We start from the raw sequence: 27,130 nt of genomic DNA, 5'->3' as shown, positions 1-27,130 counted from the left end.
ATTAAAGCAGGCTCATCCTACAATTTTACCCGTGTAGAACTGAACTCGCTTATTTAAGTGCACAGGCTTAGCTTGCAAATACCAAAATACAGGTGTCAGTATACGACAAGCGTAAGCTGCTGAGAGGGGAGTTTTCCGTTAATCCTTTTGAGCAGATGTGTTGCAGCACATCAAAGAACACAGGCTCCTGCAGGCTGGACTAGCACACATCCTGGGGACTGGCAGGGAAGCACTCGTCACTTCTTTTCCTAACGGGGATAACCCCATTAGGATGAGTGCAGTACAGGGCATGTTCAGCCTGTCCCTGCTGGTCAGCAAATCTCCACTCATTGCCTTGTTATGGGCACTGTCCCTGTGCCCCAGTGCGTGGCCTGGCCCTGCAGGGCTTTGCTCTCTTTCAAGGGCTGCCATGAGCATGATGCCACGAAGGATGTTCCATTGGGTTGCCTTGGTCATGAAACCACAGTGCCCAGGGCTGGGACAGGAGCAATAGTGTTCCCCTGTGCAAGCCTAGAGACAGCTCTGCAGAGATGTGGTGAGGATTTTAAGTGCAATTTCACTTTGCTGCTACAGGTGAACAAACACAGCTCTGTTAGGGGTCCAGCAGCACCACAAGCTGCTCCAGCCAACAGCTGTTTGTCAACACAAATAATTGGCATGAACAGACCACGAAGCACACAGGCTGTTTGGAAGGGCCACTCACTTCACAGTTCCCACAAATCTGTTCTAAGAGTGAGATCTCCAAGTACAGGTCTTGAGGACAGGGACCTCTTCTAAAGGCCAACCACAAATGCCTATCTGTCCCCACAAAAGAAGAAACAAGTGACACTGAAGGTGAATCTAAGCATCAGCCTGCCTGTGCTTCACTCAATCACCGAGAGGCTCTGCAGCTCCTTCAAGATCTGGGCCTTCTTGATGAGAAAGGTGTCTGACAGAGGAGTCTTCTCCTGTATTAACAGACCGGTTTAAATCAAGGTTTTAACAGTATCTCTCTGGAGTGTCCTGAAGGTTTACGGGACAATAAAGGAAGATTTCTGAAGACACAGCCAGTTGCCTCCTGTGTCACCTTCACACAACTCTGCAAAGGACAAGTCAGATGCTTGGGGCATGAGGCTCAGCCCCGACTGCCCACATTCTTGTGGCCAATGCTGATAACAGGATCCAGACAAGTGGGTCAGCTCTGAAGAAACCCAGAAAGGACAATGCTTGTGCATTCCAGCTCTGCTTTTTCAGGTTCATCTGTAGTTCAATGACTCTCTCTGCAGAAACATTCAGTCTTCCATGGGCTTCTCCATCTAGCGCAAACCTACTTAATGTTTCTTCTTGCCTTCCGCAGCCAATCTGACCTTGGCTATTTAAGACCCTCTAAATCTTTTTTAAGCCAACAGCCGCTCTCGGTATCTTGCCAATCTTTAACGTTTTCCCAACAACATTTAGATCCAACAATCTTCCCTTTAGTACTCCCTGAAGTGGGAGCTCAGGGTATGGAAGCAAATGGGATAGAGTGCGGCAGCTGGACAGCTGATGAGCAGCACTCGGGAGGACTGGCAGCTGTGCCATGGAGCTTCGAAATACACATGCTCTCCATGCCCTGCCCCTGCCACCCATCTGAGGGAAGGCAGTTCTTGTGCAGTGGGGTAGCAGAATCCTGCAAGATGATATAAATCTCCAGAAAGCTATGACACTCCTCCTTGGAGAAATGGTAAGAGTTAGTACAAGCCTTGTTTTGCTCTGAGCAAGCATTTCTGCACAGATGTGCTGCTTCAGAGTGACAGCCTGCCCTGCCAGACCCCTCGCCAGGGCTTCACGGAGATGAGCATGAAGCACGCCCTCTCCTCCAGGTGCCTGGAGCCCAAAGCCAGCATGTAGACCATGTGCAGAAATTAAAAACCGAGCTTGGGAAAGGAGGGCGTGAGATAATGCATCTTTTTGTACGGCCAGTTAAGCATCAGCGTTCTGCTATCAGCGCAGGGCAAGAGGGGAAGAGAAGAGCAGGGCGCTCAGGAACAAGGACTGGCTGCCCAGTTTCAGAGCAGGGAAAGTGCAAGCAAGGAGACAACGCATAGGAAGAATGTGGCTGAAAGAACAACAGGAAACAAAAGCCCCGGGCCTTACGGAAAAGACAGCAGCAGTACAACACCACCCTAGCACTGCACAGAAGAGACAGACACTGCTGGAAGCAGGCAGGCACAGAGATAAAGACAACCAGTACTATGTTACTGCTGCCTGTGAACCCAGCCTGCATGGCAGCACTGAATAAGCCTCCTCTCTGCAAAAGGTGGTAAGTATAGGGAGTAAATGTGCCGAGGGGTCCTCCAGTCTTGGGATAGCACATATGGAAGGACATCGCTTCTTGTAAGAAGTGGCAGTAAGATTTGCAGGCTGCTATTAGGGTTCTGTCAAGCTAATGAGTCTTAAGGGTACGGAGTTCTTCTCATGAATACAATAAATACTGATATAAGCTCTTTCCAGTTCAAATATTGATAAAAGAGTTGTGATCTACAGTGGCGTTACAATTTATGCCCAGTCTGGAGACATTCCTTGTTTTATAGGCATAAGGCTAACAGGTTGGTTAGAGGTCAAAAATGAAGAAACAATTTTCATCAGTCTTGATTATCTTTGAGAGATCCTGAAGCAGATGGAAGCTGCTCAGCCATTCAGCCCGTGCTACATATTTCACACTGACAAGGCTCTGGCATCATGAACGAAGGGAAACTTGAGGAGGAGTATTTCCTCCCATTTAAACCTGTCTTATTATTAAATCCTTCAGTCATCAGCAGAGCATTTCTTCTGCAAGCATTTTTTTTAAGCAAAATGCAAAGTTTAAGAGACCTGACTTTACATACTCAGATCAGAGTCTTGTGACATGCTCTGCTTTTAATTAACAACTTGGGCTGCCGGATCCTGTGTACCACTGACTGCAAGAAGCCAAAACTAATTCCCCTTCAGCCAAGCACTGCTTGTACGTAGCTTCATATATCCCCAGGTATTTGCTAGGTGGAATGAAAGCTGGTTACAGCTACTGGCTCAAAATTAACTGACAGCATCCGTGCAGATGCAATTCCTGACAAGCTCCATCTCTCACGTCAATAATGGCTGTTCACCAGATCGCCGGGCTGCAAGTTAGCCCACCCCGAGCTGCCACCTCATGTCACAACAGACATTTAAATAATAAATGGGAGCTTTATTTTACTCAGTGAGGCTTTACTAAATTTAACCATCCAATTAACCCAGCAACATTCACGATCTGAGAGTTTCCAGAGTTCACTACTCTCAAGGAGGAAAGCTCAGTTACACCAATTAACATTCTCTCTTCCCGACTATACAAGCAGCTCCTTCCCAGCTCTTTCTGAGTTGGAGAGGCAACGAGCTCAACCAAGAGCCCCATGCAATGCTTTTAAGCTTCCTAGATGAAGACTATATTCTTCCATGTAATGCCAATGCCCTGGCCCGCTCTGGGCTCACATGGAAATAGACACAACTGCTGCTTTACCGGCGGTGAGAAATTGCTGGCAAAAAATAAAACAAAACAGATTTCAAAGAAAAGTTAATTTTGTATAAAATTAACTGCGATGTCTTAGCCCCATCCTTCTTATTAACTGCTGCACACAGAACAGTCACCACTTCTTTCTAACCTTAGGCAAACTCAAAGCACACACATCTCCTGCTGGCACGATTGCTCACTTTTCTTCTGCAATCACAGTGCAAGCGACAGTATGCCCAGAGATGGGCAATGGAAATTCTTCAGGTCACTTCAACCCAACATAAATACATGACTACAGCATCTGAGCAGCAATCACAGCGAATCCTGTTACATCCAGCTGGCTTCTCCTCTCTATCACACACAAAGCTGATTTTATAGAAGGCGCTAACTGGTAACATCTCCTTCGGTTTATGCAGATTACACTGCAAAGCACAAGAGTGCTCTGAATATTAAGCTACTGCATCTTACTTCTTCAAAAATAAATAACTAAGCTGAGGATGAAAAGCAGGGGAGACTTGGCAGATGCTACCCCAGCTATGTTATTCCAAACCTCTGGTGTATCCTCACATGCCTTTGCAAGTGGGACAAGAACAAGGCACCTTCCCTTGAGCAGCCCCCTCCCAGCCAGCACAGCTGCAGCCAAGTCAGAGCTTTGGCCTTCGCCTTTCAATTACCTGCCCCCTAGAAGAGGAATACGAAGGCTATCAGGCCCTTGAAGCAGCATGGGGAATAAACTTTCCCAGACCTGGTTTCTGAAATGCTGGGCAGCCATAATAGGTTTTAGAACACTCATCCCTGGATTTCACAGGGATGGATTCTTTCCTAGACCTCTTCAGTTTAATCTCCTTAAGCCTGGAAGTTATATCTTTATATAGAGTGAAAATATTTTACCACTGTAATCTAGTTACGAATATTTACACAATTTGCCCCAAATTCTCTCATTACAGCTGCCATTCTCAATTATTCACAGGTAGTGGTACATGCAGTTTCCGTGGAAACCTGCAGCTCACAACCAAGCGATGCGCAGCCAACCGTGGGCAATGGGCACTCGAGCAGAACCGGGCGGATGTGTAATTATGCTGATATCTGACCATCTCAAACCCATGGATAGCAAAAGGCTGGTTTACGTTTCAGCGTCTCAATTTCAAGTGTCTTAACTACGTCGGAAGCAACCAAGTCTCTGCATCTCCCAAAGCATAATAAACTTGACGAGGAGGCCGTAACTTTTATGACACATCACATTTTCAACATCTCACTATCATTTTCTGTATTTACCATTGAAAGTAAATGGCAGATTACACCACCATAAAGTTGGTTATAAGTGATTCACTCCATTACATTTCAGGACCTTCCCCACTTTTAACTAGTGAATTCGTACCGGTAACTGCCTGACAATTTGCTGCCCTATTTTCCTTTCCTTCCACTAATAGCGGTTTTATTCTAATAAAGCTCCTTGTTTCTTAAACGTCCTTTGGCATTTAACACTCTGAACGCTGGGAGCACCAGAAACAGGTATTATTGTAAAAATATTTGAGAAGCCCTTGGAAATGCTCTCCGAGACAACACACCACACCATTTTTCTGTTGGAAAGACTCACGCTTCTCCCTGATATATGATGTCCCACTGAGTTGTTGCCAGTCCAGGCACCAATGATGCTTCATCACCCACACACTGTATTTTCACATGAGCTGCTTCACATTTTTTCCTCAAGCCATCCCCCAAGCTATGGCACAGGCTCTTCCACAGCATGATCACCAAGTCACCGGCCTCCAAACCCTTCTCTTCCAGAAGAATATCTTCAGCACTCAGGAAACAATTACACTACTAGTTGGTGGTGCTCCCAGTGATTATTTTATCCTGGTGATACGCATAGGTGCAAGCAGGTTTGTCTGTACCCACCTGCTGTCCTACCTCCTATCTGGTCTTTAATACCCCTGAGCAGAACTCACAATGGTATGGTGTTCCTGCACAGCATGCAAGGTTTTCTACAAGGCTGTGCTCAGAGCTTTCATTACCCTAACAATGCAATCAGCAACGGCCCATGAGGTTGCTGTGCCCTCCCTGCAAGCTGAACCTCCCTCCTCCACAGCTGTTCAGGAAACTCAAGCTTCACCACACTTAGGACAGCGTAAGACTCCCATTTTCATCCAGGAGTTTCCCCACTTAGCTCAGCATCAGGACCAGAGCAACAGAAGACATTTCTGCTGCAAAGCAACTACTGAGTTAATCCCATGTGAAGTTATAGATATAAGCACCACTCAGTACATCTAGATGCTGAAGCAAGGAGCACAGCTCTGACTGGCAGAGATGCTCAGCAGTAGGAAATTAAGATCTAATTAAAAGCACCGCATTAAAAATGTTTGTTGCACCTGCTTTGTTCTGAGTTTAGGGTTTGCCAAATGCAATTTCCAAACTAGTGAGTTTGGAAAATCCTCAGAGCTCCCTCTGCACATTACTTAGCAAAGCCAGGCTGGTAAGGCGCTTGCAAAATATCTTTATGAAGATCAACAGCTCCGTTGGGAAAGCAGCGGGTGGTACTCCTACCCTGTGTTGCTGCTCAGAGCAGCTGACATGGGAGCATACAAACGCATCCCAAAACGCAGCACTGTGCTCCTCTTGTAGAAGTAGAAGGGAATTATTTGAGACAGCTGATCAGTGGACTGAAGATAAGCACTGCCGACCTACGAAGTTGTACTCCAGAAGTTCTCAACAAACTTCTGCATATTTACTCTCTTAAACGGTGCTCAGTGCAAGGACAGCAGCATTTCAATTAGACACAGCTCCCTCTTCCCTTCCTGCCCAGAAAACCTGCTGGCACTGGGGACAAACCCAGCACAATTCCCTATGGTTTAGCCATAACTCTGCTGAAACTTGTATTTAACTGCACAGCCACTTCTCTCAAAATCAGTCTTTAATAAGTATCTGTCAGGAGAACCTTGAAGATGCAATGGCCTATGATAATAAATGCCAAAATAGCTTAAAAATGCTGAAAGGGTCACACTAACAGCAGTGCTACAGAGGCACTGTTAAGCGTGTAGCTATGGAGTTTGGGTAATTCCTGCTGGTAGAGCTTTCGCCCGCACTGCACTACCTGCTCTTTCCACAGTAGCTGTAAATTAGCAATTAATGTGACAAGGAGCACAAGTTCAAACTTTGTTATTTGGCAGTGAGGTCCAGTTTCCATGAAATCCGGCACTTCATGTCTCACTCAGCTGAACAGTGCATAAGGGAGTGAATCACTGGGTTATATTCAGATTCTGCAGATTCATTTTTCAGCCACAGAAAAACAACACTTGCCAGGCTTAGAATAGCAGCACTGATCTAAAGGACAACCGTGCTGCAAGTTTTTAAAAAATGTATACCATAAGAGAACAGGTTAAGTGATAAAGGAAGGCATTTCAATTCTATGCTTCAATGAATATTAGCCACACAGTCGATCGGGCGGTGGAGAAGATGAGCTGTCAAGTTTTGTTACTTAACTTATGTTTCAGACAGTTTTGTTAAACACACCCGTTTTGTTTTATGGACACCTTTTATGTGTTTGCTGTTGGTCAGATGAAGGAACCATATGGTAGCACAGGACTAGGTGGGATGCTCCAGAGATCTCTTGCCTTTCTGTACATAAAAGAGCAAGAAAAGATCAAAAGCAGCAGTTCCGTCTGGCTCAGCTGCACTCACCGTTCTATTTGCTTCAGCTTTGCTTATGATTTGCGTAACCGACAAATAAAAACTCACTCGTGCTAGGACTAAATGGACTAAGGAAAAATGGGAAGTTGGATTCAACCAAGTCTCGATAGGTTACTGCGGCTCACCATCTTTCAGTTTCTCCAAATATCTCAACATTTGGAACTGGAGGGGCTGAAAGGTTGGGCAAATCCACCAACTCAAGACTGAATTTTAGCAGAGCCACTGCAGGTAGAAGAAAACTGCCTCGGTGCTCAGCAGCATCTGGGATTTTGCCCTTTGCCAGGCAAAAGCCTCACACCACACCTGGAGATGTGCACATCTCCGCTGTCAAAATGAACACAAGGAAGAGCTGGCTGCAGCCTTCCACACCCCCTGTCAAAGGGACACGAGAGCCTCCCTCACAGCAGGCTGGCATCTCCAGCACCAGACATCTCAGAGGGATCACACATAGTGAAGATAGGCTACTGCTACAAACTGTGCACAGCTAAAAAGGCAACATCTAATTGATTAGACTTGAATACAAAGACTGCAAAGTAATCTGAACGCATGGAATTAGAAAAACCCTTCTGAGTCACAGAGGCCAGTTTTCACCTAGTACATAACACAAACCCCCTCCTGAAGTTTGCTCTTATCTCGTCTGACCCCGTGCCCCCACACAGCTGGACAAACAGATGTTCCAGAGCCTTCCAGGTGCACTCTGGGTTGCTACAGGAACAAGCGAAAAAGCATACGCTTGGCCTGTAAGATGGGAAACCTGGAGAACAATAAATCCTAGGGCTCACAATGTTCATGCAACACTGTTACAGAAAAGGCAAAGCAGCTCTAGGTTGGTCGTCACCTTCTACTTGCTTGGGATGCTGCAAACATCATGTCTAAATAGACTGTAACTATTTAGCGTGGAAGATGCAAACAAGGATGAGTGCAACAAAGAGTAGAATCCAGAGTGAATCATGAAGCTGAAAATGGACAAACACTTCAGTGTTCTTTCCAATGGAAAGCCTGCAAGACATCAAACGATACTAGCAATTAACAGCTATGTTCTCCCAGAATATCTAGCTGAGCTCAGAAACATTTTGCTTTGGGATGTTACGCATACTAGAAGCTCGAAAAATAATCAGTTTTTTATTTCACTAGTTTGACTGAAATCACCACCTGGCTCAAAAATCCCTCTGGCACAAACCAGCAGAGGCCAGACAAGCACATTTGGGAAAGTGGCTCTATGAGCGTGCTCTGTCCTTACACACTTCTGGGGCATCCACTGCTGGCTCCTAAAAAAGACAGCAGCATTGACTGCTTTTTGGTTTGAATAATTGTGGCTGTTTCTTACGTTGGTAAAATACAGTGGGAGCTGCAAGGCATACACTTCCAGAGCAGCATGGAAATAGCATGAAGGATTCAACAACAAGCTACAAAAAACAAGGCAAGAGAATGAGCTGCACATACCACAGGGGCTTACAGAGCTCCAACTGGTCACCTTTTAGAAGAGAACTTACACATGCCCAAGTTGGAAAAGAATCTTGGAGATGGAGCAGGAAAAAAGGCTCTTCTTGAGATGGAAACCCAATTTGAATTAAAGTTGAGACGATCTCAGTTGTGAAATAAAATATTAAGTTTTGAAACAAACTGGGCAATGTTAGTCCTGAAAACTCACTGTTGCTTTGGTGGTTGTTTCTTTTTGTGTGTGTGTGTTTTTTGTTTGTTTTTGCAGGGGGAGGTGAGGGAAAGGAACAATATATTTTTCTTGGAGACATCCTTTAATCTAACTTTTAGAAAGATGTGCATGGCTGAAACAATTCAAGCAAGAGACACAGGGAAGGGACTCTTCTAGCACAGAGCCTACAACATCATCAGACTGGAGATGGAAATACAGCCAGGCACGTTGGCTGCTAGGAACTTTGAACAGATGCAGTCTGCTCTCCCCAAGCACTGCCTGGAAGGTCTGTACCAAGAGGAGTCTTACAAGTCCATGTGCTCTAGAAAGCAGTGTTAGGAGTCAGAACATTAACACCAGACAATGCATTAACTGCATAACATGGGCATAAGCTTGCTGTGATAGAACAGTGAGTACAGCTTGCCTCATCAGTGCTCATGCTTCAACTGGCACTCAGTCCCTCAAGATCTATGCTTTGATAAAGCACAGGTCTCTAATAAGGACCAGTCTGAATAGCAGTTTGAGTTAAGTATTCACATGTTAACGATTAAATTGTTTTATGGTATTACTGCATGTTGTTGAATTGCTGGTGCCCATCAGGCTATAGTATTTGAGGTCTCCTGGCACCTGCTAGAACCTTTGGGTAAATAGAACTGTCAGCATTAAGCTAGGAACAAAGTCAATGACATCTCAGTCAAATCTGAAAAACTGAAATTCAGAATCCTGAGGAAGTCAAGAAATCTGCAAATCCTGGTTTTGCACCTGACATGTTCATTCCCCATGACTTAGTGCAGAAAACAACCGCATCTACTATAAGCAAAGACCAGGAGAAGGCATGTGACACCAAAAAAGGTCTGCAGCCTACAGAAAGACTTACAATCCTGACTAGCATTCTGCGAGGCCACGGCTGCTGGGACAGTCAAGCACAACCATTTGAAATATGGATAAAAGTAACAAAAAAGCACAAGGAGAATTAAAACCACTTTCTCTTTGCCAACCACAAGAAATACCTCAATAACATAAAATGTCAGTTGGTACTTGAAGCACACAGGATGGCCAGACAGAAAGTGCATTTTTTAGATCATTAACACATGGGGAACACGCAGATGTGCAGTACAGCTACATCTGTGCATTGTAATTCCTACAGTAGTCACAACTTAATGAATCATCAGTTGTGACAAGATCAATGAACCGAATGGAACACCAAACTAAAGCTAGTAAATTCATGCCCAGGGCAAGAGCTAAGGGTTTATTTTATTATTATTTTTTAAACACTTCTGCCATTTTTAGTGTCTAATTAGTAAGAACATGAATCCCTCATAATTCTCCCTCTCTTTGAAAGTCCTACTGCAAATGACAAAGATTTTATTCATCTTTGCTAATTTCTAGTGTAGATACTACTCATTTAATCAGTATTGTCTTCCTCAGGACTGTGAGCACATGGCAGGCTGAAGTTATGATGTTAGGACGCATGCTACATACCAATCAGGTGGACACTGATTAAGCTTGCAACCTCTAGGCAAACCAACTGCTATTTCTTCCATCAGGTCACACATTATTCCTGCAGGCAAAGTTTCAAACTGAGGTCCTCTGAGCTGCTGCTTTATGAAGAAACAACTTCATACCAAAATCAGGGACCCCAATCATTTATCTGTAAAGAACACACACAGAGTTTCCTCCTTCCAGCCTCAACAATTTCAGTACTGTGCTTGTTGATGACATGTCTACACACATAATATCAAGCTAGGTCTCACATCCATTAACAATACTCTTAAAGAGAAAAAAATAGCCTCCTGACAGAAGGCAACATGTGACACCCAATCTTCTTATATAGCTTGGTCCATGCAAGCAAGAATAGTCCCTTCTGCTTCACTCCCTCTCCTGGGTGAACCATTCTGACCTCCACCATATGTAGGCTTTCAGCGTATTGGTGCTTGCCAGGGGTTCAGCTGGACTCTTGTCTTCATTCCAGACTGGCTCCAAGGGACAGCAAGCTCTCTGCCTTGCCTGGCTCACTCTCCCCAGTTCAGGCACGGAGCTCCAGCTGGAAGGCACTGCCTGCCATTGTAGCGCTGCTGGCACACACTGCTCTTCCCTGCTGGGACTCAAAGAGGAGATGCAGGCAGGACTTACACTTGTTCCCTCACTAAAGGCTCTTTTCTGTTCCTCCTCCTGACCTTCCACGTCTGCCCTTTTTTATAATGGATATCCTGTAATCTTGGACTATGCATTCCCCAATTCATTACCTTCCCCTGCAGCAGCTTTTGCTAATACCACCCTGTGTTCAGTTCATGCATTTTTCATAAATATTTTTATGTTTTCTGTTGTCTCTTCAAGGACTTTCTCCACACCGGGACCAACTGTGCCATTGTCTAAATCAAAGAGACACAGAAAAATTAATTCATATTGCCTTGCTTGTAAACAAAATATCATTTTGGAACTGTAGTATCAAAAGCAAGACTTTGGGATTTTAAGATCTCCAACAAGTTAATGTTGGCTGTGTGTTTCCTTTGGTCTGAAAGTAATTAAAAGGTCGTAACAGTTGTATTGTGTGCAATGCTTCACGCATCTAGCTTTATTTTAAAGCATTCTGCATTTGGTGCTGACAAATACGCTTATCGGAGGGAAATTTCCCCCAGTCCCTAACTGGATAACAGAACAACAGTGAACACTGTAATTGGATAAGGTTATAGCTTTGATTGCTATTTGGATTTCCCCACTTGACTCAAACACCAAGAACTTGGAAAGACTTCATCCAGGCTGGACCCTTGTGATAAAAGGATTGAAACAACAGAGCACAGGATTAGCAAGGCAGATGAATGTCTACATTGCAGTGTTCTCCCACGGCATCAACCGACCTGCTTCATCAAGGAGCTAGATGGTCTTGGGAAAACAGGTCTTATTATACCTCACACCTACTGGCTCTCCTTAGAAAAAAAGGATTTAAAGAGCTATTTCAGAGCTCTGCAGAAAGAACCTGAGCAGGTGAGACTATTATCCACTATTATCCAACTGAAATATCCTCAAGAACAAACAGCAGTCAGAAAATTCTATGGGGAAGGTATTAATACCTTCATAAAGATTCTCAGGGCTTCTAAGACAGCAAGTGGAATGGGCGTAGTTTAGACCATCTTTACACCAAGTTTCAGTCACTAACAGCTCAGATGACAAATTAACAACGAGGGGTCACAATAATTACTTCTTTGCATCCCAAATTAGGATCAATTACTCCTCTTGCTTATTATCTGGGCACTGCTTTTTAATAGGCATCGCAAACGTAGAGCCTTCCTGACTAAATTGCATTTAAAAAAAAACACGATCAACTAGAGGTGCTAAAGACAAGGAGATGTGAGACTTGTGAATAAGCATGATGCACAGAAACCAGCTGTCAGCAAGATACAGGTCTTTAATGCAAAGCCAGCCTTGCTTTGTACAACTTCTCAGGCCAAGTGCAAAGGGTGACCCATCAGCAGCACTCAAGTGATTTTCCTTTTTTTCTGCAGGTGTTCAAGCATTTGGGAAACGTTCTCTCCCTTGGGTACAGTGACACATAGTGTGCCACCCCCACACGCAGGGCCTCCCTTCTCAACAACTGATGCCACAGATGTATTAGCATGTACAGAGATAGCAGTCCCATGTTGCCCCGGCATTCACTTTAAAACAGTGATCTCCCCAAGAATGATTTAAGTGCTGCTGCAGTTTTTAGTGAGAGGAAGAAGGTAAGGCAGGAGCATAAGCCCAGTACAGCAACTTCTGTACACAGGGAGATTTATATTTTTGCAGCTGTAAGCACCGAATTCTGTATGGTCACGGTTACCACATTCTGTTCTCTCCATGCTCCATTTTCCATTTAAGAAGCCACTCTTTAGTTCTATTAAGTGGATATACTCTCACACTTCTGCAGGAGAAGTTGCAGAAGATCAGTGTAGTGCTGTGTCTTCTGAAGTGCCCATGTAAGTCACAGAATACCAGTAAATGACAACAGGTCACTAAGCTTTGAGCAAAGAGTCTCTCAGTTATGAGCAGGTACAGAAGGTAATTTTGCCAAAGTATTTAGGGGGCTCAGAAAGGCTTTCAAGGACATCTTGCTCTTGCCCTTCCCTTTTTCCTTGGAACCAAAGCAGACAATCCACATGGCACTGTCAAACAGTGTTTCACAATAATTTCCAATAGTTGAAATAATGAGGTAGTAACTCTCTCAGAAGGCTGTTCCACAACCTAACAGACTTCAAAGACTCTACAAATATATACTAGCAACTAACTTTATTAGTCAGCAGGAGAAACCAGCAGGGCTAACATACAAGCTACAGAGAGCACATCTGTCAATAACAGGTTGCTACAGTTCTCCACAGACACTCTCAGAATGAGGCATCTTGAAAGAGATGCAGCCATAAGAAAGGTCTTTTGAAACATCTGATGATAAAATCTATTCTTGTAGCTTCTGATGGGCACGAGTAGATATAAACTCTGGTGAGAAATGTGATTTTTTTTCTGGCAAGGTTTACAGTGACAGTTAAATTATCTAAAGGAACCAACTTCTTGTTTGTCTCTTCTAGTTGAATTAAGTACACTTCCATTTAAGTGCCTTTTAAAATAAGAAATTGATTAATTTATAATTGCATGTTTTCCTTTTTTTTTCTTTCTTCTCTAAAAGACTTCTAGATCCATTTATACACAACTCATTAATAGAAGTATTTTCCCCTGGCAGCCAGTCCTCCAAACTCAATTCATTAACTGAGAGTCATCGGGTCCAGCCCTAGCATAGTTATTACCAAATAAACATTTTGAGAGCTAAATCAGGGCTCACTGACACCTAATCAACTCCGCTCTCTTGTTCACTATTATTATGTTCACATTATGTTTCTCATGTTCACAAACATAAGAAACACTAAGAAGTTTTGCGATAAGCCTGCTGTGCCTTGCTTGGAAACAAGAGATGAGACAAACACGGGTGCATTAGAAAGGCAGACAAAGCAGGCTAGCCAGAGAGCACTTAAATGAAGAAAGCAACCTGTCCTAGAAGAGGATAGGGTATCTCCAAAAATCCACAGATCCCCCAGAGCTTTGGGAAAGACATCTGCAAGGCTCTGTGTGTCCATCTTTAGATGTGTGTTAAAGAAAATACTAATAAAATCAATTCCTCAAACAGGAATAAGTGCAGAATAGGTCTGCTAAGACTAGATAGGCAGAACTGGAAACTGGCAGACAGTCTGTGATAAGCTGGGAATTTCAGTGCAAGGGGAGGCTCACTCAGTCACATTCTGGGATGGATTAGGGCTAGCACATCTCAACCTATACATCCTTATTCTCCTAACAGATGTATTTACTTCAATTTTTACAATGTATGTTACACCCACATTGCGATGCACCTTTTTTGCCTCCATGGCATCTAGGCCAAAAAGTTTACAGGACATGTAACGTCTCCCTGGCAGCCTTTATTTGCTGCTCTGTTCTCACCCTTTTTAGATGACCACTCTTTTCAGTGTCTGCCTCAACATCCTCAGAGAGGACTGAAAGTCCGTCCTGATGATAAACTCCATCATCTAAGCCTGCAGTACCTTTTCCTCGAGCCAAGGCTTTTCTGTCACGTTTCCTGCTTCTCATCCCCTTCACAGTCCCAACCCTGAGCTTTCAGATGCTGCTGTAGCCACAGGGGTGGAGGCAGATGGGACCGCCAGCCTCTGCGCGGTGACGTGCGAGGCAGTGCTGGTGGCTGCTGTCTCCCAGCTGGGACCGATGATCTGTTCCAATGGAGAGTCAGATCAGATTAGCTTAAACCACAGACAATTTAATCTCACCTGTCCGATTTTAAACTGGAACAAAGACACAGAAGCAGTCATCTGGCCATCCCTGGTCTCAGCTGGGACATGGCAAGCCACAGCACCGTCCCCAGCAAGAAAGGAACCTGCCTGTGTGAGCAGATCTCTGCCAGAGTTAAACTGATCTGTGTGCGCCTCATTTATCTCTGGAATAGGCAGAACGTTTTGTAAGCAGAGCAGCAGCAGAGAACAGCCTGACACACTTTCCATAACACTTTCTTAGGAAGCTGTAAGAGTGAGAAGCAACCTGTCTTCACACTCTGAGCCCAGGAGAAGAGAGAAAAAAATGCCCTGAGCTCAATTATCAATTTTCACAACAGACAAGTTACCAGGAGGTTGCCACAATGCTCTAAATGAACATCTGCGCTTCTGGGTATTTTTGTGAGGGATCTGAGGAATGGAATAAGCAAAAAGGTGACAACAGTTACTAGTCACAAAAATTTGTAAGTGTTCGTAGAATCACAGAATGGTTTGGGTTGGAAGGGACCTTTAAGATCATCTAGTTCCAACTCTCTGCAATAGTCAGGGACACCTCCCTCTAGACCAGGTTGCCCAACTCCCCATCCGGCCTGGCCTTGAACACTTCCAGGGAAGGGACATCCATAACCTCACCAGGCAAACTGTTCCAGTGTCTCACCGCACTCATAGTAAAGAATTTCTTCCTAATTGTGTTGTTTTCCTCCCCCTCGAGAGCTGGACATATCAGCAGCATAAAGGTCAGCTTGGGCTGGGAAGCAGCCAACATGATGAGGTGAAATATCGCCACTGGCTGACCTAGGACATCAGTCCCTGAAATTAACTTGAACTACTAAACATGCCAATAGATTGAGATACTGTACATGTTATAATCATCATAAGAATACCCTTAGCATGGGATAATGATTCTACTGGACTACAATACGCAAACGTTTTCTTCATAAAACAGATTAATGTGCTTGGAAGAAAAGTAACATGCAAACAGGCATAGAAGAAACAGCCCACAGGGATAGGAACTCAAAAAGTATTGACTGCTGCCTAAATGATGTGAAGGAATATATCTGAGACATTACTTGCATTAAGTATACCTCATCCTTCCTGTAATACAAAAAGGACCACAACCAACAAAACTACAATGGATTCATTCTTTTACTCTTTGAAATTATGCATCTCGACCTTCAGATTTCACTTCCTAAGATGGTATCATTATCAGCAGTTTATGAAGAGTAAAAAATTCCAGAAGACAATGTTCATAACAGAATGGAGAAGTCATCCACACCCAAACCTGTACACAATCCTGATATTCCGTGGTACAGAATTTAAACGGCACCTCTACCCACAGCAGAGTATGGTAACTGGATACGGCCTTAATTACACTTGTTTCACTGAGGTAACTGGAGATTCTCTTCAAAACAAAACAGCAACAACACAAAAACAAACAAAAGAAACCAGCCCAAGCATGAAGTCTTTTTCACAGGATACAACGGCACGCTATTTCAAGATACCTAGCAGTTGCAACACACACTCTGCATTAGAGCTGTCAGAGAGTTCTACAGAAAACAGTTCCTTATTTGTTTGCCACTTAAAGTTGATTTGTTTCTATCTGGGAAGCCCTTCCTGTACCACAGGTTCTGTGCCTGGGTGCTTCTCTGCCACTGGAGCCGTCAGCTTGCTGACAACAAGGTGACAACATCCCCTCCTGCCACAGATGTAATCTCACAGGATCTCATTTGAGAGCCAACATGCAGAAGCAGTCACTCACTGCAAAAGACAAACATTCTCGAGATTAAGAGTGTCTTTTCAGACACAAGGTTTTATGGGAGCACACGATTCCAAAGGGCTCAGCTTAGCATTAAATACATGATGTTTCACATAAAACTTTTCAAAGGTTGTATTTCTTGCTTCATAAACTTGCGGAATGACCCTGGATGTTAACCTTAGTGCATGGCAGTCTTCTGGTGGAACATGCTACCATGGATACATTATATGGCTACGTATGATTAGTTAATCATTTAACAGAGTAAGAAATGGAAATTGTGGCATTTGGGTCTGATAAGTTCTAAAGATCTGCTGATGCTCCTATTTGGAAGAGACCAGCAACATTTAAAACTTTGCCTCTAAGAAGTAATTCTTTGCCTACCACTCAAAGCCAAGAAAGCCTTTCTTATTAAATATTAGAAAAACTGAGCTCTGAGAGTAACACTACTGTTATCATTGAATCTGATCTTTAAAAATAAATAGATAAAACTGTACTGAGATGATAGGTGCTCTACAGATATCAAAGATTAAACAGATGAACTGTCTCCAGGTTTTCTTGCAGCATGAGATGTAATGGTGATACAACTAAAATGCCCTATAAATTTTCTTGGTCTATTTCTAACAGATTGCCAGTTCTGCTCAACCTTCTATGCTATGGGGACCGAGAAAACACCTATTTTCCTTGAACTTCCAGGATCCTTCTAGGTGTTGTGCAGTAATTCAGAAATGGCAAGGCTTTTTAGCAGGATGACAGGGCTACTAAATTGAGTTACCAGAGAAATGCCAGGCAACCTGCTGTTGAGCAGCATAATACACTCTTTCCTTGTGAACACTGCTTATACCTTAATAGCTTAAGTCCATGTGAGCTGGGATTTACACTCTTCGAGGTGACAACCTAAACTTCTCAATTGTGTTACCATGAGTAATTGGCTTAATGTTTCCCTTTTTAACAAGCACAAGACATGTCACCATCCACAGGTGACATGCTTCCAGGCTTCTTTGTGCATCACCATATTAGCAGTGAAGCAGGTGGAGACTCACTGCGCTGCAGTGCTTGGGAAAGCAAGTCACAGAGGTCCTTGACCTGAGTCTCATACAGATGGAAAGTACAGTTTGGGTTGCTTGGGTGGAGAGCAAAGAGCAGGGGTAAGATCTCTGCTATCACAGCTGCCTTCCCATGGAGAGACCAAACGCAGCCAAAATAGTCAACGGCCATGGAATGAGAAGAGGAAAGAGCTGTTCTCTCCTGACCAGAGGCACGAAGAGAGCACTACCAGTCTCAAGAGCAGCAGTGTACGAGGAGGCTTAATTCATTTGCAGAATCAGAACCAGCACATCCAAAGGGATTCAATTTCCCTTCCATAATTGCCTCAATTCTATAATGCATTGCTAAAAATTCTTCTTGGCAAAAAGACACAAAAGCATGAGTCAAAGCCCAGTGATCCTACTGATCCTTCTGTAACTAACCAAACATAAACAAGGATTAAACATAGCTAACTTCTGTTTACCACTGCAATAACAAAATTAGCTTTAGAAGAGTGTTCACAAGAAGGACATATTGTTTCAGGCCTTGGGAGATCTAGCTCTCTGCAGAAATCATTTGTAACAGTCAAATGTTTATCATGTACCGATTTTAAACAGAGTAACTCTAGGAACTGGAATACAGCTGGCAGATGGTGAAAGAAATTAAACTCATGACATGGTTCAGTAATCAGCAAATTACAGTGATGTGGAGGTGCTTCCCACCCTGGGACATTCCACGGCTCCACGGAGATACACCAAAACTTCCTTGATTCCTGACAGAATGAATCTGACCAGTGAAATTCAGCCTGTCGGGGTACCTGGATGCTGAAAGCAGGCAACCCCCTTCCCTAGCTTTTCCACCTGTCCTCCGAATCAGGAGCTGCCCTCTGGGCAGACAGCTCCATGCCACATCATTAGGATCTGCATTGGGGATTTGCACAGATCTATGCTGAAAATGGTAAGTGGAGATGAGTCTCATTTTCATTTAACCTACTTAAAAACAAAAGGGAAATGAAACTCTGAATATATTCAGTGTCACTTGGATATGACTGTACGCTCTGGGTTACAGCAGAGGGGAAAAAAAAATAATCTAAGTGCACTGATGAATCATTTGCAATTCATTTCCAAATTCTGGGAATAAAGCTTGTAACCCGATGTTCAATCTGGAAAGCTCTAGGAGAAGGGACTGACCAAGCAGTCCGTATTTGAGCCTTCTTTCTTTCCCAAATAATCCATGTTTCCCTGCCCACACCTTGAGGACTTGTTATGCATTGCTCTTCTCTATCTTCCTGCTGGAATCCACAGACAGAAGGCATTCTTTAGCCTACAGGTGAGTGGAGATAAGCACCGTTCTTTCCACCCTTCCCAGACAGCTGCAGTGCTGAGCATGGAGCTCGGTGGAAGGGCACCAGGCTGGCAGTGCTGCAGGCTGCCTGCAGCCACGTCCTTCTGCGCTGGCATCCTTCCTACTTGCATTTCATATAATCTCCCTATTTAAAACGCTTGGTAATTCTCAACATTACAACTCAATGATATATTTATTAATTTGTTAGAGCCACTAACTGTCCCCGAGGCTTTTCTTGGGAATGTGTGTCAGCATATTGATTCTACCCTTCCCTCCTTGCACTGCTTTCCTCCTCTGCCAGGCAGGCCGGAACGTACTTCTGTGCTGCTCCAGGTCATAATTGGAAAAAAGATAGAAATGTTCAATATGACTCATACATAATTCAGCTTATCAGCTACCCGGGAGAAAAGAGAAGAGAAGGTGTATGCATGTCTTTTTCTTCTACTATCAACTGAAGAAATAATTTCCAGTTACACCAAGTATATGCGTAGTTTGTACACAACGATATTTGAGGTTAGGAGGAAAAAATGAGAGAGAAGGGAGTGAGAATGAAAGGGCAGTAGAGAACCAAACTGTTAGAAGAGATTCACATCTGAGGATTCCCTCTTCCTTAAGAAGACTGGACTCAGGCTTTTCTCTTAATATTCAGAACAGAATAAGTTAGCAATTAGAAAGGATTATCTGCCTCTGATCTGTAAAACATCGTGCAAATCTAAATAAAATAAAGCTCCAGATTAGTTAGCTACAAAGACATCTAATAAGAGCCTGCTAAACCCTGACTGTGACTTCAGGATTTAATGTTAAGGCCTGCGTTCTAAAGAGCAAATTGTACAGAAGCAGTAAAACTTATTGTTATAAAGGATTTTTAATGTAAAAATCAATATGTACTCTGTATTTAGCAGCATGTAACCATAAGGACGTTTTTGATAGAGCTTTGTCATGCATCAGGGACCGCCGCATTAGTCAAATTCTTGAAAGGAAGTGCAGAATATCTGCATCATTCAAAATGCCACCTGAGAGCAATTACAGAAATTATTTTAACCCCAGAAGCAGAGGGAAAATCCAATCCTAGCTGACAGCCTTGAGGGTATCAATCGTTCCACGTGAAATGTGTCATTTCCAAATAGCTCTGCTAAATTCAGGTGAGGAAAGCGGTGGCAAACGAGAGAGGCGGGGTTCTTTACGTTTGTATTTTACAGACCATTGAGGCTGTTTGAACACAGCCACAAACACAGCACTGACTTATAATACCTGCTCTGCAAACCCATCAGCAAAAGAATTTTGATCATCAAAAAATGTCATGTTCTTAACATACAGGAACAGTGTAATCTGCAGCAGACAACAGAGTAGGATGAGACAATACGGTTGAAAAAAAATAAACTCACCCCCATAAAACCTCAGAAAAGAAAGCAAGATACAAGATGCGTTTTCTCAATGCAGGTGCATTGTAACAGAGCTCACCTGCTCCATCAGGTTAAGCCAACACATGCAGCTCTTCCTCCTCTGTAAGCAAGCTCACTACTCCTTATGCAGGCGCACTCTGAAATCACTTTACAGCAATTCTTCTTAATTTTACCCATTATGAGAGTACCTGGAAGGGGTCGATACTCTTCAGCTAGAGAGGAAAACACAGTCCCAAGCCTGCAGATGGTTTCTGACCTCATGGTATCATGCTAAACCAAGCATTAGCTCCAATTTAAGGCAGCTTCCAAACAGAAAAGCAGGCTCTGTGCTTGATTGGTACTGACTTTTGTTTCCATAGCTCTTAAACAGTGCAGGCATGCCTTTTCCTGTTCCTGGTGTTTCATAGCATTCCCTATTTATGCGGTGGTCTGCAAGTTTTACCTCATCAGGAACTCAGCAGGAGCTGCACGGAGCTGAGAAATACTGTTATGCTCCTTTATGCAATGCATGTCTCTGTGGGCCTTTGAACATTTAACACAGAGCAAATAAATTATTAGTGCATGTGTGCATGTGCATACAGATCTAAGATACATAAAGGCAAGAGCAACCAAAGGAAACAGGAATGTGCATGGAACAGTTAGATATTAAAGTATCTACTATCACAAAATCCAGTTCTAAGAATCATTTGAATGCAGATCTGCAAGGAAAATGCCGAAAGAGTTCTACTGTGCTTTGTGTGCTCACATACACGGCTGCAAAGGCAAGGAGTAACAAAAGGGACCTGCTTCTTTTACCCAACAGTTTTCATGTCTATAGCACCTGTTATCCATCTCTTAATAATACCGCTGAAGAGCAAGCTGATCCTTTAAGATGCCCCACCTCCAGAAACAAGATACACAATCACATCAAGTATTGAATGATTTCTATGACTCCCATCGTCAGAGTGCCTGAGCACATTACAGCTGTTTGATGTATTCTTTGTCACAGAGCAGAGAGGAAAATACGATTACCTCTATGCTATAAATGGGAAGAGAGAGCAAGGGACCACAGTAATGTATCTGGGAAGCCAGTGAGAAAGCAAGGAAACAGTCGCTCTGCATGGCTGGCACACCTACAATGGGACAACCACTCCTGTGCTCTCACAGCCACACTGAACAGAAAAACACCATGCAATTTTGATGATTCAAAACCATACAAATACTTCCCAGTTTTTTTCCCTACTCAGAAGTTTCTCCATCTACCCAAACACACCAGGCAATTTGCTTAAGCCTTCTCGCACTTGTCTTACTAAATGCAAATAAAAAAATCCATTCAGCCGAACGCCCTGGGTTTGTAACATCCCAATGCACTTACAAAATCCTATATGTAAACAAATACTACAACACATTGATGTGCCGAAAAAATCCCTTTTGCCTTAAAAGCAAACAATAATTCTGACAATCTATTATAAAAGAAATCATCGAGTGATCACAAGCCCCTTGTATCTTCCACACAGCTCTTCCACAAAACATTCCATTTAGAAGAAATAGAACATCACGGCAAGCAGAAAAAAAAAAAAACACATATATCAGACAAGGACTGAAATACGTTCTTCAGAAGGAGAAAGAGAATAACAAGTCATAACTACAGTGAAAAGTAAACCCAGCTACATTCCGCATCAAACTCAAAATCTGAAGAGCAGCCTAAAAATCCATTCCAAAAGAACAGCGCTGATTTAATCCAGAAGGTACAGCAACAAAGATTAAGTTTCTGATTGTCAGACACCATTCTCAGATTCCCTGAAGATGGGTATTATATCAAAGCAGACAGATGAGAAAAGTATACAAATGTCTCTTTAGCTGGGCCTCCAAGCCAGGAATAACACACCTCAATCAGACAATTCAACTAATACACTTTAAGGAAAGTTCAGAATCTGCCATCCTTTCTGCTCGTGATTGTCTGAAAAATAACAGCTTCCATCACTAAAAGAAATCACAGCAAATGGAACAGGAAGAACACAGCTTTTCCAGACCAAGCTAAAATATCACCGTGTCATTTAAGAGCGCTACAACACAGCTACCAAAGCCGAGCTGTCTAAGGACACAAAAACCATTTCACACTTACCTTCTAACACTGTTAATTTGGCACTTGTGTTTATCTCCCCAACACTGTTGGTGGCTGTGCACTCGTAGATAGCTTCGTCTCGATGAACACGCAGCGGCTGTATCCGCAGAACAGATCCCGACCCATCATCAAACTCGATAACCTTTAACAACAAAAAGCAAGCAGTTTTTAAGCAGCAGCTACTTCAAGAAAAACAAAGTCAAAACAATGCAGGGGTTAAAAACAAAACACAACACCCTGTAATCTACAAAATATCGTGCAACTGGTCTGTTGCTCCACGTCCAGAAATGCAAACATTTCAGTCAAGAACATATCAGCCCTCTGAGAAGCCTAGAACAAATGAAGATCCAATGAGGTTCTTTATGAAGCAGTCAAGCATGAGAAACTATCTACCTGGTAATAAAGAAGTGGATCTGATGATTTAAAACATCTGAGCCATATTTGCACTAATGGTCTCACTAATCACGCTGATCGCAATTTAGTGCCAACTCTCACCTTCGTGGAAGAGCAGAATGATGTACTCCTGTAGGATCACCAGGAACACAGTTACAGACCTGCAGCAACTGTTTGAGCACCTACAGCGTGTGCTAACTTCAGTACAAAGCGAGGGGTTGTAATGTCCTTCAGCATCAGGTACTTTGCAACTCTGCCACGATCATCAATTATATAATTATAGCTTCTTCCCCAGCATAATAAATAAAGTCCTTAATAAATCATTGCCTTTCCATCCTGCTAAGGAAGCTGCAACATACATTAGTCCAAGAGAAGAAAGAGGTACCTGTTAGCTTACAGCTGGATCACTGTAAGCTATGCCTTAACGGCAAGCCAGTGAAGAAGCAGCCTCGGGCCATTGTTAATGCTAAGCTCATCCCTCTCCTATTACTGAGCACTGTAAAACTTGAAAATATTAACTGAACTGCAGATGGTGACAACGTGAGGGAAATGCACAGACCCCTGCTGTCACCAGGGAATTCAGGGGCAGATTAGAGAGACTAAGCTGAGTGTTCTTCCAAAAACTGGTGTCAGCCTGGGACCTGCATCACCTCTGTGCAAAACTTTCAGCTGATTTGCAAGAACCCTGCTTATGGGCTCTTCTCATGGCTCCAGACTGAGGGAGTGAAAATGAGAATGCAAAAACAGCAAGCGCCACAAGGCTCTGCAGTGACAGGAGATAGGAAGAACCAGAAGGGTAACCACTGAAAATCTGCAGTTCCTCACTCTGGAAGGAATAACCATTCTGCTTGAAGTAATAGAAATAGATGACAAAATATGCTGCTCTGGGGTCAAGCAGCAGCAGACAGGGCAGAGAAAGGTGATCATGACTGCAGTACGTTTCAAGAAATTACTTTTATTTTTTTAATTGAATTTTAAATTAAATATGGAACTGTGACAAAACGCTGAATCTACTACTGTAATCCCTCCACGGTATTTTAAAGCACGCGGGCAGATGCAGACACTCATCCAGTCCAGTGATAAGGATTAGAACGCTATGAGGTGAAAGAGCAGGAAAGCCCTTTTCCCCTTTGTGCCCTCTGAATAAACGCTGTGTGTGTGAGGAAGACAGCTACAGCCACAAAGAACCTGGCAGACACCAACACCAGAAGCACTGCTCCGTTTGCTAACTGTGGATACTTCTTTTGTGCAATAGCTCAGCATGTCTCCATTGGATTTGATGGCTTTTTCTCATTTTAACTGAATTCCCGTTTTCTTCTAACTAAAGACATAGTAATGAGGTATAATTAACAGTTGTCTGCCAAAATATCCAGACATCACTCACGATCTCCAGCCTCTGCTCTGTCTCAAAAGTGATGTGAATAAAGGTATGAGATTGCTCATGTGAATGCATGTAATAGCACATATCCCTCCGGTAAGCCACAAATTCACTACAAAGCTTATATTTACTTACAAACCTGAATGTTTAAATGGTTACTATACAACAAAACTTAAACCTTTATTGGGGAAAAATACCAATGTAAAACAAGATTGAAATTGATTACTTTAATCAATGTTTCCTGCTCACATACAAAATCATGATTAAAATTGGTGACTTGAATCAATCTGCTCTGGGCTACAAAGTCATCTGCACTCCAGTCAGGAAAGCAAAAACATCAAAGGCAGCAGAATGTTGTCAGGGTCACACTTCCAAGGGCAGTTTTAGAGAGAAGAACCCAATCCAAAAAAAGCAAAGCGAAGAACAAGGTGGAAAAGTCAGTGGCAACATATCTGCTATCTAAAATACGAACCTAATTGGACACCTATATGAAGATGAGTAAAAGACTGGGGGGCAAGAAATATGAGGAGCAGCTGAGGTGCCTGGGTTTGCTCAGTGCAGAGCAGAGGAGCTGAGGGGAGGCCTCATGGTGTGCAGCTCCTCACAGGGAGCAGAGGGACAGCACTGAGCTCTGCCCTCTGGGGGCACTGACAAGGCCTAAGGGAACAGCATGGAACTGTAGCAGGGGAGAGTCGGGGGCAGGGATTAGGGAAAGAGTCTGCTCCACAGGGTGGTGGGCATGGCCCCAAGCCTGATGGAGTTCAAGGAGCATTTGGACACTGCTGTCAGATGCAGGGTTTGAACTGTAGGTGGTTCTGTGTGGAGCCAGGAGCTGGACTTGATGATCCTTGGGGGTCCTTTCCAACTCAGGGTATTTTATGATTCTAGGGAAGTCAAATTACCCATTGAGATGGCTTCATGATCTCCTTTCCAAGTATATTTGTTGAGGGTGCTAGCAGCAGCACTCACTGAGAAAGTTGGGATTTTGACATCCCACTTTTAAATTACACCAGGTGTAGGAGGCCAAGGAGGTACCATGCCAACGTTCACAATGAAAACAGAAAATCACTTCTAGATGCAACTTTTATCTGCATCCCGTTCAGCATACAGCTGTTTTTCATCTGAAGAAGGGTCTCCCACACGTGTGCAACCAGAATCATGCTTACAAACGACAACACTGGCTCTACAGGTAGCACTGCTGCACAGAAGGAAGCTCACTTTAAAGTCCTAGATTTGGTATTGCTGTGTCACAGAGAAATCTGAGCTGCAGTGACGAATACTGTGTACTGACAACCTGCAAACATGTGGGTTTTTTTCATTTTATTTTATTTTTTATTTTCCTAATTACCTCAAACCGCTGAGAACTGACTTTCTTCCCCTTCTTCATCCATGTGATTCGAGGCTTGGGCTCTCCTGTTGCCTGACACACAAAAGAGGCCACTCCTCCAGAAATCCCAATCTGATCTTCAGGAGCTTTCATAAATGTTGGTTTGCCTGGAAAAACAACAAGATCACCCCATGAGGACACAGAATCAGATAAGGAAGGAACGAGTCATATACATCTAAATTAGAAGATAATTGGTGCTCTTGCAACAAATCCAGGTTGAACAGCCTCGGTCACACAAAGTCAGCACAGCCTGCAACATGACAAGCACAGTTTCTGCTCGAGTACCCTTTTTCCTGAACTGAATGAAGTCCATCTGCTTTGCCTGTAAATGAGGGCAACAGAGGGCTCCCCCCAGCCCCTAGGCATTCCTTCAGGTATATGAGAAAATGGAACTATTTTTACCGTTTGTTTTTTAAATAAATGGATTTTTTGCAAGTCTATAACATGGTCATTGCACTGGAAAATACAGAACAGCTGACACACCAGACCTACAAAACGTACCATACGTTGACATTCGTTTTCCTGAAAGCTGTTGAGGCATTTGTCAAAATTAACAGATAAGTTTTATCTGCACAACTAAGAACCTTTAATTTCATTTGAGCTGTGGACTGGCATAAAAATCCTACAGCCTAAGTACTTGGAAACCTTCACGGGCTGGGCTATGCTTGGTAAAACTAATCACTAAAAATGAAAGTCAGCAAAGAAACCAAAGTGACATTCAGGCCTGAAAGACTCAGCAAAAATGAAAAAAAAAAAATCATGTAACATCTTAATAATCAATGAAAAGTTTCACGAAAATACAGTTGTGCCCTCTGGATCAATCAAATTAGGTGTCCAGGTTGAAATTTTGCAACATCCCGGGCAGTTCTGAAATGCTGCTTTGACCAAGGAAGATGCCTGGGATGATCTCTTATCCTTACAGAGCATTAAAACATTTAACCCCATGCAGAGGGTTTGCAGAGCACAGCCACGATGTCACTCAGGCAAAGGTCACCATGAGGCCAAATATGAAATATAGCATATAATTCTGATTAACCACTTCAGAGATGAACCTGGCCTAGAAACAGCACAGAGAAGACAGCAGTATGTGCTGACCGCAGCTCCTCACCTTCCTGCTCTTGACGCAGCCACGAGGGTGGCCTTGAGGGAGATGGGGACATCTGCAAACCCAAACGCAGGGGGTTTTAACATTAAGCTTTCCATGAACCAAAGACTGAGTTTTCAAGATCCAGGTGGGTTCAGTGACCCCAAGAGAAAACATTGTTTAAACGTATTTTTTCCTTATGGTAAGGAGATTAAAATGCTGACCTCGACCACAGGTACTGAGGCGTACTGAGTGGTACTCATCCTCGGTGAAGAGAGCCTTTAGGACTGAGCAAAGAAAATAGCTCAAATCCCAGAAAAAGAAGCCTTTTAAGATGCAATGGCCACCATCAGCAGTCCTTGGCACACTATCCTGACACTAACAGCAAGCAATTATTAAGTGTGCTTGCTTAACTGAGGCTGATTTCCCATATTTACTCATTTATAATCACGTCTATTTCTACTTAGTTTATATTTACATATATCTGTGTTTATTCACCTCTCATCTATCCCAGTGAAATGTTAATTTACTGTTCAGGCAGCTGGTGATTGCAGTGTGATTGACTGCTTTGCAATGCAGTGTGCTGAGCTGATGCCTTGTATTGCATTTCTGCACTTGATTTGTTCTTTTGATTTTCT

The 27,130-nt window shown here is 43.3% G+C and overlaps 1 protein-coding gene across 8 annotated transcripts in view; it reads right to left on the bottom strand.

Moving 5' to 3' along the window:
• The window catches only part of PTPRF (protein tyrosine phosphatase receptor type F), a 342,455-nt gene that overhangs the window by 148,148 nt on the left and 167,177 nt on the right, over positions 1-27,130 (bottom strand). For all 8 annotated transcript variants that reach the window (XM_042873558.1, XM_042873562.1, XM_042873560.1 and 5 more), the window contains exons 4-5: positions 25,370-25,515; positions 22,251-22,392 (exon numbers count right to left, since the gene is read on the bottom strand). In XM_042873558.1, coding sequence (XP_042729492.1) covers positions 22,251-22,392; positions 25,370-25,515 — 288 coding nt within the window. The remainder of the gene's footprint in view (positions 1-22,250; positions 22,393-25,369; positions 25,516-27,130) is intronic.

Source organism: Lagopus leucura, unplaced genomic scaffold (genome assembly GCF_019238085.1).
Source record: "Lagopus leucura isolate 7727_CA_CO unplaced genomic scaffold, USGS_WTPT01 Super-Scaffold_100009, whole genome shotgun sequence".
In the NCBI taxonomy this organism is placed as follows: domain Eukaryota; kingdom Metazoa; phylum Chordata; class Aves; order Galliformes; family Phasianidae; genus Lagopus; species Lagopus leucura.
This window is presented reverse-complemented; position numbering and strand designations above follow the sequence as displayed.